We start from the raw sequence: 17484 nt of genomic DNA on the forward strand, positions 1-17484 counted from the left end.
ATTCACTGATGAAAAGTTCGAATTATTAATTTAAAATATCAGTATTGTTAAGTTTGCTTTGGAGATTGCCAAAGCTAAATTCCAGTTATCTAAGTTCGCACGTAATCTAACGGCCTTGAGCGCCAAAGATCCAATGTTTTCCTGTACTAAGCATAGTGGTGCCTCTCTCATCGGCCACTTGTGTCAAATATTCTCTTTTCGGCCACGGGTGTCAGTTTGACATTAACAAGGGTAGTCATTGTTTAACGCAGCAAAGGCTTCGCCAGAGCAGAACGCCTACCGAAACGAGGTACGGAGAAATGAAGCTGTCCGGGGGCGCATGCCGGAGGCCAGCTTTGCCAAACTTAACACTTAGTTCAAATTTCTTTCCGTAGGTAAGAACGCTAGAGGGCATAATAGCCTACAAAGTCAAATACTCAAAGCCAAAGCGCCGAATGTCCACAGACAACAACTAAGCATGCTAAAACTGAGTATGGCCGTGCTGTATATGGCCAAACCTCTTCCGGCCCAATCTTCAGGCTTAACCTACACAAGTTGCAACATTTCTCCACCAAAACAAACCCGAGCAGACCTTACCTAACCTCATTGGCTGCAGGAAGTGAAAAAGGCGGTCCAAGTGTGCTAGTAAAGCCAGACATTGGCTGTTACAAGGTTGTGAGCCGGGCCGCAGCGTGAAGAGGTTAGGCCGGAATAGGTACAGCCGGATGATTAACTGCCTGCTTATAATCGAGCATGCTTAAGCATTGGCTGAAGACCTACTGCGATATTATTTTTCGGCAGTGTGGCGCCTGTCTGAATTACGGAGTTCAAGCGTAGTCTGCGGCTCTGAGGCTGGGCCAAGTTAAGGTGAGCGTATGGCCAAAATTTTATCTCTGCTATTTACAAACGGATCACTTTGAAACTTTGTACAGATATGTAAAATCTAAAAATAGACAGCTTTTATTCATGTCAATGTTTCTTAGAAAATGAAAGAAAATATGAAATTCTTAGAAAACGGCCGAAAAAGCTGAGTACTGTAGAAACTATCTCCTAGGATTTTCAAGCTACAACATAGACTCGTATCATTCGATGCGTAAGGACCATATCTATCGATTCGTCGTAGTTTTTTTTAAATTCGAATTTTTGTGGCTGGGGGGAATTTTTCGTAAACGTTTCGAAAATTTTTCGATTTTTTTTATTCCCCCCTCCTTTTTTCAGAATATTTCCAAAACTATAACGAAATCGAGAAAAAAGCTACGACCAATCGCTAGATATTTTATTTACAAATCGAATGGTACATCTCTCATCGCTGTAGCTTCAAAACTGTAGGAGATAGTTTTCCAGTGACAAACAGTTAACTTTTCAGTAGAGCCCGACAAAGTAGCGCGCGCCTCGGAATAGACATTCAAGGGTGCAAGATTGCAAGACTAGAAGATACTGGAGCTCAATCTCTGTCAAGGATGGTGTGATCGACGAAGCGCAAACCATCCCGTACGACTGCAGGTGGAAAACTGAAGCACATTCTTTTATGACTACCTATTTATATATACTACCGGGAATTTCAGATTATCTTTAATGTGAAAACTCCACCCCCCCCCTTTCGGGATCTGTCGCGAACGCATAAATCAACGTACGGAGATGATTTTGGTACCGTTGGATAGGTCTGAATGTCAGCTTTAAGACGAGACTAAAAACCGGAAAAGTCAAAATCCGAAAATGCATGGTGCGCTGGAGCCGCCGCGCGTTGGCTCCAGGGCTTATTTAAGAGTACAATTTGTGGCCTGCAGCTGCGCCCTCAAGTTGTCCTCAATCGAGGATATGGGGTGGATTGTCGCGGCATTCAAATTATCGAATGCCTTCAAATCCACAAAATTCAAGTCCGGCAGCGACTGGATGTGCGCGCATCTGAAGTTGGGATTGTGATCGGAAGCGCGGAAAACTATGCCGAATTTCTTTATGTGTGTCTCTCAAAACAAATTTGATATATACGCGCATTATACTTTTATACTTCAAAGAGGTCACCACGCAGACGTCGATAACAGAGGCCTGGAAGCTTCATTATCTTTAATCTTTCTTCATAAGGCTTGCCTTTCAGTCCTGGAATTATCCTTGTTGCACGTCTTTGAACACTGTCGACTCAATTTTAGTCTTTTTAGTTTTGGTGACCACACGGCATGTCCAAAATCTAGGTTCGGACGCATGACAGCGATAAACAACTGTCCCGGTTACCTGACTGAATTTGATTTCTTCGTGCTGTTAACAGAGTTAATGGGTCATCAGTTCCAAATATAAAGTCCAGTGAAGTATCAATTTTATTTTCGAAAGCAGAGTCCGTAAACTGATAACAAGGATAATACAGCAAGATAAATAATTTTTCCAATATAAACCATGAATAGACAATTTAGTGCAATAGTTCTCAAATAATCATCACATATGAAAACTATATTCCAAGAAACAGCATTATAAGCAACGGTGGCTTAGTAACTTACTAAGGAGAATGCCAAGGTTGATGAACTCTTAACAACTCTTTAGTAAACTATGACTAGATCCAGCGGTTATGAATTCATTTGAAAAATCGGTAAATTAAAGTTAAAATTTGTAAGGATTTACACAGCCGAGTTTGGATTCAAATTTTTATTTAATCAAACTAATTCAAAAGAAGTAAAATTGGCTGGAAGCATCAACGGCGCTCTTGGTAATAGCCAAGATGAATTGTAAGGTTTTCATTTATTTATTTATTCATCCTCCAGGTAGCAGTTACGAGGAAGTGAAATTTGGCAAGCAATAGCGATGAATAAAATAAGGTTGGCTTGTTCCGAGCGTGGCAAAAGTTTAACGGGCTCCAGATGGGGTCTCCCAGGTGCTGCGACGTAGCCGTGACGCCAGACAACGTAGACGTTACGTATAAGAAATAACGTAGCACAGAGGAAAGGCTCATCGACAGCACTGGACCCGAAACCTGAGAACGTAGATAATAAAAAGACAAACATAATCTATGTCAGGTTCATACAGGATTTTACTATAAAATTAATAATCAGCAATTTCAGCAGCAAAGATCAAATTAATTCAAAAATCCTTCGACTGACCTGAGGTTTTTTAATGCCCAGTGCTACGACATAACGAAAATGGAATGAATGAAGAGTTTAATTTTAGAAATTTAGAGGAAATCAGTTTGAGGAGTAGGAAGTTGGACGGAAGACAGCAAGAATAGCTAAAGGTTTCACTGCGTGTTGGAAGAAGACGAAAGACTTCTTAGGATTTAGGATTGCACATTTCGAAACAGTATAGCCAACTGCCACCTTGAATTGCACGAACCCATTTCTAGCAAAAATAGAACTATTGATATTTGATAAACTTCAATTATACTTTGAAATTATTTAAAATATTTTATTTAATTTGGTATATATTTAACAACCATATTTTTAATAACTTTGATATATATATTTGATATAGATATCGAAATAAATTCAATATATATATTTGAAAAAAGCTTAAACTTTGCTATAGATTTGAATGTATTAGATATTAATTTGATATAAATTTACTTAATATGATACACTTAAAAAATGTGTCCAACTTCCCACAGGAGCAAAAATAAGCATAGTTAATGCAAACCAAACAAAAGGAAAATGACACGGCATTCGCACAAAATAAGGGACAGCGAATCAGGTTCATAGGAAGTTTGAGAAATACTTAATGAATGTCAAGTATGATGCTTCTGGAGATACTGATTAGTTGGCGGCACAAAGGGGACGCAGTATAGACCCCTACATTGCCCTTGCCCACAATTCAATATCTATTCCTTTCCGCTCGTAATCACGCTAGAGGGCATATTAGCCTGTGTGATTTAGAACCTAAAGCCATAGGTGCCATTTCCTTTCCTGGAAATAAACAATCAGCCAGATAACATCAAGCCGCCGAAGCAACAGCCGTTTGCAAATAGCCAAACTGTTGCGTGCTTGTATTAAACACAGCCTGGCGTCTTCGCGACTTTTGAAAATAAGCGCCTGACATAACAGCGCCGTTACGTCACAGCCACAGCTTCATCGCGCTCTACTCTACAGGCAGAAGCGCAAACCGCCGTCCCTATAACGCCATGCCCCGGCTCTCCCCCTTCGCAGCCAGCATAAGGCTTTTCTCGTTGCCCGATCAGTAATACGCCTGGCGCGATGGAGGGACCTAACCTAACTTAACCAAACCTAACCTAACCTAACCTGGCGCACAACTGATCAGCAATTAAAGGGACGGCGCTTTGCCGTCCCTTTGCGCCGTCCCTATAATTGCAAGTTATAGGGACGGCGGTTTGCGCTTTTGCCCGTGGAGTGCGGCGGGATTACGCCAGTCCTGCAAATAGCAGAGCAGGTTTACGGTGATCCGGCGTGGTCTGCGGCCAGTAAGGCTTACGGCGTGTGTAAGAAGTGATAGTATGGGGGAAAATTCTGTGGAGTAGGACCTGTTGACAATTGACTATTTGATTCAGCAGGCTTTGGAGTGAGGTAGGTGTTGCTTAAAGTTGGTGTGGGGAGATGACTCAGTTACCTACAGCTTTTTGGGTGTGAGCTGAGTTTAGTTATTGCATTATAGGGTAGGCGTTGGCGCCAGGGCTTGTTTACGAGCTAAATTTGTCCACGAGGTGTTTCACGAACTGTTTTTAGTAAACGATATATGCTGCAACGTCATTGTTTGACGACTTCAAGTTTACGGTTAATAACGTTTTAAATTCGGTTGCTTGTTTCTACATTTTACCGAAGTTCTCAGTTTACTGCATTCACTTTACACATGAAAGACAAAAAAACGCGTGCATAACTACTGAACATCCCCAATTTATTAGGATATCTCTATTGCATTTGATTCCCACATGAAAGAAGAAAATAACTCATGCATAATTATTGAGCTTTAATTACCGAGTTTAAGAAACGAGAAACGCCGATTTGAAGTCGTCGAACCCACTGGCTTCAAGAGGATTTAGAATTCAGGTAATTAAAAAATATAACTCAGTACTCACTGCAGTGAGTGACAGAGAGCGCATTTTCTCGTCGACGAAAACTTGAGGTCACGGATGGACAGACGGACGGACAGACAGACGGACATGGCGAGCACAATAGTACATTTTTTTCCATAAATGAGGAAATGCGCTAAAAATAGGATCAAATAAAGGGCGAGGAACTTCGAATGATATTACTATAATAGTTATTCACAGCTCTTTAATTACATATTTTCAGTTGAAATAGTTTCTTTACATCTCGCCAGAACTCAACGCCATCGGTTGAAAAACCCGCTACCCGTCAAACGAGTTTTCCATGCTATCTTTTAACGGGAGTCAAAATTATTTCTTAAGACTAATAAAAAACAGGAAGCTATTAATATTATTTCAATAACAATCCTAACCCTCACCCCTGCATGGTCCCGAAAGTTTACTGCATGCTGAGATATACGTAGAAATTAACCACCTCCTTGAATGTAATTCAGTCATGAGCGTCGCGATTCATGGACATGATCCAAGAGCGGGGTCAATGCAGCAAGCGTTCGTATACAAGTGTTGGTGGTTTGCAAGATCTAAAGAAGCTATTTCAAGCTCTAAAAATATAATTAGTAAATATAATTATTACGCTTCAGAAGGTTATTTAATGCATATTCAATTCAAAAGATTAATTTCCATTCCTGTAATTGAAATCCTTTAACATTTAATTACTGTACTCAAATCTCACTGATTCCAGTGGGTTCAAAGCTATGCAGCAAATGCTTATTACTCATAACTCGCTCAGCTTCTTATAATAACTACAGAGTGAGTGGTTGCTAATTACAATACAAATTATCTATTGGTCATGTACCAATGAATAATTCTTCTATTTCATCAGTGTATTCATGATACGCAACTCAGCTGTATACGATGACTGCGATGGCGGCAGTGAGACTACTTCAGTCTGGGAGACAACTTACCTCCAAAACACTCGATACGTCCGTAGTGTTCAGAAGCAATAGCGTTTCATCTTTAGAGGTAAAATTGTAGTAAAGGCATGATGTTTAGTAGAGAATTATTATTGTATAAGTACTTACGCTTCACCGCGAAAGGATTATGAATGGCTTTTAATGAGATGTTGGAGCTATTCTGCTAACGAGCGGATGCTCTGTGTTCAAGACTATCCAACGGTTACTCGCCTCCATTTGATTTATTAGACAATCGCCACCTCTTGAGGTGCTTGTGTTGGACTGGTGCGTTCCTCAATCGTTTGTCCATGAAAATACATTACATTCTCAATTAATTCAGCTGAGAAAAATTCAATCTGAGAGAATGATAGCATTTTGCTACAAAAAAATGACCCGGGAACAATGTGGGAAGCCCAGCACTTTCATTTCGAACAAACAATTTAATTTAATTGGAACTTATATTAGATCTTACAGGAAAGGATTTTTTTCAATATATATGACCATTTCAGAACATAATTTGATATTTTTATCATGGCTTGAATGTCTTGATTGCTCCGTTGTTGGTGGCAACAATAATATGCATGTTAAAATGTTGTTGGACGTGCAGTATAAGTTAAGCTTTCTGGATGCATGCATCAACATCATTATTGTTACTGCAGTTTTTTTCCTTCTCAAATAAAGTACATGGATTGGCGACAGGCAGTTCAATGCTGATGATCCAACACCCACCACCGTGTGCACAAACATCGAGTAAATGTAATTGCTACGATGCTATATTAGAAGTTAGTGTCAGTGAACCGATTTAACATTTGATTTCATGCTATCATCCACGTTGACTGCACTCAACGGACAGATTCTATGTGAGAATGACCAGTTTGATCACAAACTAAACTTTTTAAGCCAAGGTGAAATTAGTAATCAATGATGTGGGCCACCCAAGTACATAAAATTCAACTATTTATTCAGCAATTTTACCGATGTTTGATAATTAAGCGAGTCGCCCCTGCAGCACAAGGTCAGTTTGGTCTTTGACGATGAGGAATGCCATCGGCCACAATTTCCTTGCATTTAACGTGGTCTGTACACAGGAAGTTCGATTTTGTTCTAATTTACGAAAAAAGTTGATGTTTTTTATATTCAGCGTTTTTAGCGTTTTCGCTTCTTGCTGCCGCAGTTGCCGCAGTCTCGCGCTCCTTCCACTTGCTTCGCCATCACAAATCTTCCCAATTTTTTATATGTCATTCGAGGTTTAGGATTGTCTGTTTACTTCATGCATTCAAAGATCTTTAGTCCGTCGATCATAACTTTTCGGTGCTGTAGGCAGAGCTGGGCAGCGCTACTTTGAAATGTAGCGGCGCTACCGCTACCGCTACATGCTCTAAAAAATGTAGCGGGCGCTCCCGCTACCGCTACACCCATTAGATTGTAGCGAGCGCTACCGCTACCGCTACAGTAAAATGTAGCGCCGCTACATTAGCCGCTACAATGGCCAAAATTATTGGAATTCTCTATATATTAATTGTTCTGCAATTGGGATTTACTCGTAAACAATTAATGATAATAAAACATTTTTAAAAGCATATCAATGCAACTTTATTGCAATTAACCTAACCGAACTAGTATAGGTTAGATACTGTAAATAAAAGTGAGTTATTTCTATGTTTTACCTTCCCTACATGGATGTCTACTTTAATCTACCAATCTCAAAAATTATCCACATATATATATAAAAAATCAGTCTTTTATTTGCATATATAAGTGGATTTTTTTTTGAGATTGGTAGATTAAAGTAGACATCCATGTAGGGAAGGTGAAACATAAAAATAACTGTAAAAATAACTGTAAGCAAACTGAAAAATGAAAAAATGCCTGTAAGTGGTAACTGGTAACAACTTAACAAGTAACAACTAACATGTTGACACTAGTAACAGGCTGAGGTTGACAACATTACACCGAAATCTTTTGTGCAGTTTTATTCTGTAATTTATATTATGTATGTATCATGCTGGTTTTTAATAATATTTAGTACTATTAAGTAAAATCTAAAGGCTTTGTCTATAAATGTAGCGGTAGCGCTGTAGCGGCAAAACCTCGTATCGCTACTTAAATATGTTGCGGGCGCTGCCGCTACCGCTATAATTGCTTAAATGTAGCGCCGCTACCGCTACTGAAAATGTAGCGGCCGCTACATTTAGCGCGCTACTGCCCACCTCTGGTTGTAGGACATATCGCCCTACGCAGAGAGTAATCCTCGTCTATGAATTATTTCATAATAATATAACTATTTATTTTTGAATTATTTAACAAGGACTGCATCCTGTGACGACAATGAAAGTTGTTCAAACATTTAACTTGATATCTTCAGCTGTACAGGCGGCGGTTGCTTCCGTCGAGGTTATCCAAATTAGAAGAAATATCGCCCAGGGGCCATACTTTCATAAAAAGTTAAGAGATCATAAGTTCATCAGCCAATCATTGACGGCCTTTCAAGCAAAATCCACCAATCATAGACAATAAAATAGAGCGTAAGTACTTACGTTCACTTAGCCCGTTTTGAAAGTATGGCCCCTGGTCAGCTTAATTATGGGGGGGGGGCCGAGACTTAACGTTTTGAGGAAGATAAATAAGCAACTACACTAAAAAATTGCTGTGAATATTTCAGAGCTTCAATAATGCATTAATTCCAGAGTAAAGCTCACCTTATTAAATCAAAATAACTGCGCGTACAAGGTGCTTTTATAAATGATGTTTAACAGCAATAGCAATAGGCAGGTTTCCATACGATAGTTTGTACGCGGCCTCATTACTTGTGATTGAAAACCGCGGGAGTTACAAATTTTAAATGCATCGCAACATACCTAAACGAATTGGCATTAGCAACGAAGTTGAACAGTTGAAGTAGAGTCAAAGATTTAAACATAACCAGTAAATCTAAGTAGAGCATTGCCGAAGTTTAATAAAAAGTTACGGTGCAGTTCAAGCAAAGGTTTAGTATTTAGCAGATAATTCGATACGGGGTAACTGACGCTAAGTTTGACGGGCCTGCCAAAGCGTTCGCAAGGAAGTGAAGAACGCATGCACCTTTAAAAAAATCTGGTGGAATTCATTTTAAATTTAATAGTCATAATAATCGGCTTTTCTGGCCAATTTCAAGCCGAATCTGAAGAAGAATCTCTGTCAAAAATGTTCAGATTTCCTACACCACCCTAACCGCAAGGTGCTCCCGCTTCACCTGTGTTTGCCTAGCAGTTCTGAGAAGGCAGACCTGCAGCATCTTACCTCGGCCGCGGTACTGCTCTCCTCTTGGTCTGACGTTGTGGTGGCTCGACGAGAGCGTAGTTCCCCTAATTGATAATTATTTACACTTACAATTTGCTTCTATGATCTTAATGAGGGGGTAAACTGTTTGAGACGTGAGAAATGTAAATTAATTATGGAAAAAAATCTGAAATACGCTACATTGAACACGACTTTCATTAACAGACATAATTACTTATCAGTAAAAATCCAGTTTACTTCTGTCCAAGATAACAACATGCCTTCCATTACCGGCTATATAAGATACGAATTGCCGAGCAACGAGTTTAACGGTGTCATTCGTACTTCAGAAAAGTTAAGGAAATTTCTGTACCCGTCCTTCGACCCTTAAGAAAAACACAGTGAATGAACAATACGGTTAAAGCAAAGCTAAAAGCAAAGAAGGAAGCCTACAAGCGTTATTTACGAACTCGTAGCGATGCTGAGTATAACCTGTATGCTAGAGCTCGAAATCAAGCTAAAAAAGCTTGTCGCACCGCAGTCAAAAATTTTGAAAAAGACGTTGCCAAAAACTCGAAAAAGAACCCAAAAGCCTTCTTCTTCTATGCTAGTTCGAAGTGTAAGACAAGGGACGGTATTACTGATTTGAATGTAAATCAACGGAAGATATCTTCTGACGAGGGCAAGGCCAATGTTCTAAATCAGTTCTTTAGCAGCGTCTTCACAGATGAGGACTTGAACAGTATTCCAGCTATTGAGGAGCAACCAGTGGACTCGAAGTTAACTAGTTTCGAGATACATGAAGAGGATGTTCTCAAGCGCCTGGTCTCCCTGAATCCCAACAAGTCATCTGGATCAGACGGTTTCCACCCTAGATTGCTCAACGAATTAGCAACCGAAGCGATTTTAAATCTACCGTCCGTAAGGCCAGTCTAGTCAAGAAAAGTACAAGAATCGGCGACAGGCCTATCCAGGCCTATTTATTTAATGCCGAAGATACTATACAATACTTAAATATTTTCCTTATCGTCAGTTGGTTACGTATTATATAAACATTTTCCATTTATAAATATCACTCAAAATATTAGCCGAGTACATTTGTGGTTACTTCAACCGATAGAATAAGAACTCGCTTTAAAAAATGTGACCGGGGAATTTAGTCTCCTTTAACCGTGTATTAATCGAGATAATTAAACGGACTTTAAACCGAAGATTTTTGGCAGATTATACGGAATATTCAATCAAATTCAGAATAGAATAGAAGTGTCGGCACACAAGGATCCGGCCTTTTTTATTGGAACCCATAACTGACGGCAGACGTTGATAACTGAGGCTTGGAAGCTTCATAATCTTTAATCTTTCCTCACAGGACTTGCCTTTCAAGCCCGGAATTATCCTTGTTGCGCGTCTCTATTATCCTTGTTGCACGAACACTCTCTATTAAATTTTTGTCCTTGTCAAGTTTCGGTGACCACACGTTTCCAAACTCCAGGTTCGGGCGCACGACAGCAACTAACAACTGCTTCATCGCTTCTGCATCTAGTAACTCGAAAGAGCGTCTGATCAGTCCAAGTCGTTTATTGGCTTCATTAGCTTGACCTTCAATATGCTTAGAAAATTTCAACTCATTGTCCATGTTAACTCCTAAATCTTTTTCCATTGTCAACTTCGACATTATCACTCTGTCGTTGCACGTTGCAACAGTGTCTTCTCATACTGTAATCTTGCTGTTCATTATTCTTGCCAAGGGGAGCGCAGCCGTGGGTAACAAAATGACAGGGAGCTAAAATTTTATAGGCATATTGAAACGCAAGTTAATACATCCAATAAACTGCTTTGGTTGATCAGACGCTCCTACGAGTACCTAGATATAGAAATGATGAAGCTGTTGTTATATAAACATTTTCAATTTATAAATATCACTCAAAATATTAGCCGAGTACATTTGTGGTTACTTCAACCGATAGAATAAGAACTCGCTTTAAAAAATGTGACCGGGGTAATCTTGCTGTTCATTATTCTTGCCAAGGGGAGCGCAGCCGTGGGTAACAAAATTGACTCGTAAACAAGCCCTGGGCCCAACACCAACCATCAGCATGCAATATCTACACATAGCAGCAGATCAATGAGCTGTGTGTAACTCCGGCTAACAGTAAATCCGCTTTGCACAATACAGCCACTGCTCCACAGCGCCGGAGCACAACTGGCCGGAGCGCAACAGGCCCTACCGCAACAGGCGGCGCAGGTTAGGTTAGGTTATGTTGGGAGTAGCTGTTGCGCTCTGGCCAGTTGTGCTCCGGCCTGTGACTGAACGGCGTTGTTGTGGTGGGCGCTTTGTGTCAAAAGCCGTGAAGATGCCCGGCTGCGTTACGCTCGGGAAGGTATATGAATCGCACTGGGGACTTAGGCTATGCTGACCTCTAGCTATCCACCCCTTGCCAAGGTGGATTACTTTAGTTACTTTACCTTTGTCAGCGTTAAAACGCAGCTGCCACTTATCGGCACAGTCAACCAGCCTGTCAAGATCACCTTGTAACTGTACTTATTGCGACGTATTCTTCACTGTATTATAAATTTTTGTGTCGTCAGCATACATCGAGCACACGTTAGTCACAGCTTATGGCAGATCGTTTATAAACGCAACGAATAGAATAGGCCCGAGAACGCTTCCTTGTGGCACGCCGCTGCGCACTGAAACCCGGTCTGATACGGACCCATTAATACTGACACGTTGTCGCCTCCCTACTAGAAAATCTCTGATCCATTTGAGTACATTACTCTCAATTCCCAAAGACTTCAATTTACGCAACAACCGCTCATGTGGGACACTGTCAAATGCCTTGGCAAAATCGAGGTACACTGCATCTACTGGCTCCCTTTCGTCCAGCAGGCGGGTCCATTGGTTCAGAGTAGACAAGAGGTTAGTGGTGCAGGATCTCCCGGCAATTAAGCCATGTTGACAGTCTGATAGAATATTAACAGTCAAATGATCTATCAATCGATCCCTCACAGAACGTAATTGATCCTACACAGAACGTAAGCGCTTAATATCCTCTTTATTCCAACAACATTGAGATTTTTGGCCAGTAGAGCCTTGGCAGACATCAACTCTACGAATCACAGGTTGATTTGCCTTCGAACGACCGCGTGCTAATATCAATATTCAAGTTTCAAAAACATCCGATCAACGGAAAATTTCATGAGAATTGGGCACTTAGAACAGACTCTCTGAATCTATTACTTTTTGCTGAACAAATTTGAGGTAAATTTCACGGCGGTTTAAACGCTTTCACACACTATATAAAGATAAACCGAAATATTCATAAATCCACGGATATTTTTCGCTAAAGCCGAATATAGATGCTCTTGACATAACACTTTGAGATACTTTGGTATGAATGTCACGTACGGGATAGAGAGAACAACGTTAGCTTGCTTTTATTCACCAATTTAATAAATTAGATAAAAGCAGGAATTCGCTGGTCTTCTCAGGTCAGTATATGGGTTCCATCGATGTAGAAGACTGAAAGAAATAAAAAAACTATAATTATTCACAAAATCATGGATCGGTGAATGTTTCCACAGTGAAGAAAATTAAGCTTTAAATTCGAGCTGGAACAGCCATTAACCTACAATCATTCATCACCTACAACCATTAGATGTTGTCATCAATTATTCATGGCTATGATGAGCGAGGCATGAATAAAAAGATTCCGTGTTTTGACTTCAACATAAAACAGACCCCTTTGAAGCAGTCAATTACCTGTATTTGACTAACTTCATCTTCCAACCTAAAAAACAACAAACCAAACAAACAAACAACAATTCATACCAAATTCATTTATACCAAAGCACAAGAAGTAATTTTTTGGGAGAAAGAAAAGCAGGAGGAAAAAAATTGTAGAAGAAATTAGCACTCGTCCATTGGACGGGAATTGAAAATAGCCGTGGGGACAGTAACAACTTCAGAGCCAATGCAAAAAAAAAAGCAATGAAAATAAGAATAACTAACATAATGAAATTTACATTAACGACATATCACTGAAGACTTTGTTGAACCGTAACCGATGTAATCAAATCTGAATGGATCAGAATATAGCGCATAAAAAGGACGGATACTTACCAGCAATTATAATAGTAGAGCATAAGGTGGAGCTTATTGCTTTTTTTTTATTAGACAACGAAAATACATACCAGCAGTTATAATGGTAGAGCATATTGGTTTTGATATAAGATAACGCAAATACTTGTCAGCAGTTATAATGGTAGAGCATAAGCCTGGTGGAGCTTATTGCTTTTGTTAAAAGATAACGCAAATACATACCAGCAGTTATAATGGTAGAGCATAAGGTGGAGCTTATTGCTTTTGTTAAAAGATAACGCAAATACATACCAGCAGTTATAATGGTAGAGCATAAGGTGGAGCTGGCTTATAACTTCTCCTCCTGAAGGCCATATTTGGGGAAGTAGAGCACAGGTCTCTCCTCGCCATCGAAGTCCTTGTAGTCCAAGATCACCACCATGCCGTCGGGGTTCATGCTCTCGCCGGTGAAAAACTGAAGGTCCTGCACCACAAAAATTAATATTTTAGCCCCTGTTAATACGCTTAAAAGTATACGACGGAAATTTATATTTTATTTATTTGGATTTGAATCGGAAATTGCCAAGCAGTAAAAGTTCTACGGGCTGAAGAGTTGAAAGCCAAATATCAAGTCATAAGAAGATCTCATGCTGAATCTTTAGCGGGTAATATATTTTTTCAAGTCACAATATCGTTCAAAATTCATGTACAAAACAAGAATCGTTATTTACCAACACACTAAAAAGTTTCGATGCCAGCAACACCTTAACCTTAGAAACCCAGAAAAATAACGAGGCTTCCACGAGATTGTGAATTTCAACTCTTTTCTGAACTGACATATCTGCCTTGTTACCTTATAGTTCTTAAGGATGTATATATCTGCCTTGTTACCTTATAGTTCTTAAGGATGTATACATCTGCCTTGTTTAAGGATGTATATATCTGCCTTGTTACCTTATAGTTCTTAAGGATGTATATATCTGCCTTGTCACCTTATAGTTCTTAAGGATGTCCTGAAGAGGCTTCTGGATGCCGGGGAGCTTCTCCACAGCATCGGGTTTGCTCTCCTGTAGCTTTTCCTTCAGACTGCAATACAAAAATTCATTTCAACACTCGGATGATGGCTAAATACGCGATCATTACTAAAGCATCCAACAAAAGTGAAGTGCACAAGGCCATAAATATATATATGCATAACTACGAATAACACTTTACATTCAATGATCACACACAAGAAGAATTCACACACATGACGTGCGGTTATGCACTAGGTTGTGCGTTTATATTGACGATATCAAGTTGAGAGATCTATTTCACATCTGATGATGTAGAACAATATCAGATCCACCAAGAAATATTGAATTATAGTTGATTTATCAAGAAATATTTAATTATACCAGGCCTATGAAGAAATCTTGTATTATATTGTACACATGTTATAATGTGCAGGGTTATTCTAAATGATGGACCCAATTCAATAAAATCTCATTTATTCAAGTATAAATTAAAAATTAATAATTTATACCAGTGAAAAGAGAAAGATTAAGATTTTTTTACATATTTATAAATAAGGAATTTAAAAGCAAAGAAAACGCCAAGAAAATTCACCATATCGATATTGAAAACGTTTCGGAGTCCAGCTCCATCATCAGTTCGACTAAACTAAAAATGAATAAAATCACTTTAAAAGTCAAAATTCAAAGACAATTGCTGGTAGAGGCGGGACGTAAACAGAGTTGCTGGTAGATGTGACACGTAAACAGAGTTGCTGGTAGAGGCGGGATGCAACAGAATTGCTGGTAGAGGCAGGACGTAAACGTAGTTGCTTGTAGAGGCGGGACGTAAACAGAGTTGCTGGTAGAGGCGAGACGTAAACAGAGGTGCTGGTAGAGGCGGGACGTAAACAGAGTTGTTGGTAGAGGCGAGACGCAAACAGAGTTGCTGGTAGTGGCGGGACGTAAACAGAGTTGTTGGTAGAGGTGGGACGTAAACAGAGTTGTTGGAAGAAGTGGGACGTAAACGGAATTGCTGATAGAAGTGGGACGTAAACAGAGTTGCTGGTAGAGGCAGGACGGAATCAGAGTTGCTGGTAGAGGCAGGTCATAAACAATGTTGCTGGTGGAGGCAGGACATAAACAGTGTTGCTGGTAGAGGCGGGACGGAAACAGAGTTGCTGGTAGAGGCGGGACGTAAACAGTGATGCTGGTAGAGGCGGGACGTAAACAGTGTTGCGGTATAGGCGGGACGTAAACAGTGTTGTTGGTAGAGGTGGGACGTTGAGTCCCGCCTCTACCTCTTCTAACTTTAAATCTTCAGCTCCAAATTATTCTTCTTGAAACTACACTTAAATATGTACAGATTTATCAAATATGATCCATCTTTCAGAATAAACCTGTATAATAACTGACGATTTGAGGTATCCTTTCAGGTAGAGCAGGAAGTCCTTCTTTGAAGCAAAGCCAGTCTCCTGTAGTCTCATGAACAGCACAACGTCAACGCCAGACGTGGACGTGGCGTCTCCACCTGAGCGTTGCAAAAGTCAGAATTATTATCAGTTATTTTTATTTACTTGGACAGTTAAAATTCTATCATTGAATTGCATGGAAACATTTTACTTAGTCCCTGCCTTTTGTAAAAATGGGAAGGGTTGGAAATTCAAAGTGCGCTATGAAAATATTACTTAAAACAAACTAAAATACACATGTTACTGCAGAGGTGAGTGTATGGGACGCTGGCACACGAGTGCACAAGTGGCTTGATGTATGAGAACGAACGAACGTTGAATTATGTACTGAAAATTAAATTATATGAAGTAAAAGAAGTCTACATTTGATTTCACTTCATTAATTAAATATAAGAAGTTACAATGAGAGACCAAGGCCGAATTTTTCACGGTGATACTGTAATGTGCCTAATATAGAGCTGGCTAATTCCAGACGTCACATCATCGCAATACTTCCTTAGTTAGCCATTGAAAAATTTTACATCTGCAGTATCTATGAACCGGAGTCAACACGCTTGTTAATTTTTATCGTTTCTTTAACTTTGTTATGCAAAAGTATTTTTGAAGGCTGAGAAGCCACTATGTGAAAATCCGTCCACTGTAGATAAGAGCCTAGCAAAATTGATTTCATAATCAATAGTCGGCCAAATTACCAGCAGTCTTTCAACAGCAAACGTGGGTTTATCTAGCGTTGCTGTCTAAAAAAATATGAATGAAATGAGAGAAAATAACTTAATTTTCACCAATTCTAGATTTCTGTTGCTAATTCAAACATTAATATTAATATTTAAATTAATAATAAACCCCAATAATATTAGGTTTTACTATTTTTCGTATATCTTTCAATATTTTGTTCTGATTTTACTCATGTTCTATGTATTATTGAACTGATCATGGCGCTGGTCTCCGAGACGATCTCTAATCGAAGATATTGAGGATTTTTTTGGCATCTTCTTAGCTTTTAAATTCTTGGTAATAAAACTTGGTAGCTTTTACCTAATATTCGGTCACTATAATGCTAATGGTACTAGAAATATTATTTAGAAAAGATATTGAACAATAAGCATTGTTTAGATTTTATTCAATAAAATATAATAATTAGCCACGCAAAAGTATTGGTACATGTTCGAAAACGAACAAAAATAGTTTTTTTAAAGTACTCAAAATTTGCATTTCACTTTAGGCGTACCACTAATCTCATATCGTTATCTAATTGGCCAATCAGAGCAGTTTGTTATTGTTTGCGAGATTTTGTGTTCGGGTGAGATATTATTCATCTTCAAAATTTTATTTAAAATAGCTAAAACATTAGAGTTGCGACAGATTTGAGCCTGATTGGCTAATTAGATAACGATGTGAGATTATTGGAACGTCTAAAGTGAAAAGCAAATTTTGAGTGCCTTAAATAAAGCTATTTTTGTTCGTTTTCGAACATGTACCAAAACTTTTGCGTTGGTAAATTTTTCTATTTCATTGAACAAAATCTAAACACTACTTACTTTTAAAAATCCTTTCTATATAATGTTTCTAGTACCATTAGCAATATACTGAATAAATATTAGGTAAAATCTTGCACATTAACTTTAGATATAGAGAAAACTGCAATGTATCCAGTACTTTTGAGTGTCACTGTATATTCAGTTAAGTCTAGCATCAAAGACCACATGTCAGCTGATAGGCCATAATTGTAAAAAAACAACAATCATGTCAGCTGATTGGCCATAATTGTAAAAAA

At 39.0% G+C, this 17484-nt stretch overlaps 1 protein-coding gene across 1 annotated transcript; it reads right to left on the reverse strand.

Moving 5' to 3' along the window:
• Positions 1–12591: 12591 nt before the first annotated feature.
• Positions 12592–15769, reverse strand: LOC108673927 (translationally-controlled tumor protein homolog; the record flags this gene model as incomplete). Its single annotated transcript, XM_018161814.1, has 4 exons — positions 12592–12688; positions 13559–13730; positions 14239–14332; positions 15655–15769. Coding segments are annotated over 3 exons (344 nt in total), but the record flags the coding sequence as incomplete, so codon positions are not given.
• Positions 15770–17484: the final 1715 nt, after the last annotated feature.

This window comes from Hyalella azteca, unplaced genomic scaffold (genome assembly GCF_000764305.2).
Source record: "Hyalella azteca isolate HAZT.00-mixed unplaced genomic scaffold, Hazt_2.0.2 contig2568, whole genome shotgun sequence".
Taxonomy (NCBI): domain Eukaryota; kingdom Metazoa; phylum Arthropoda; class Malacostraca; order Amphipoda; family Hyalellidae; genus Hyalella; species Hyalella azteca.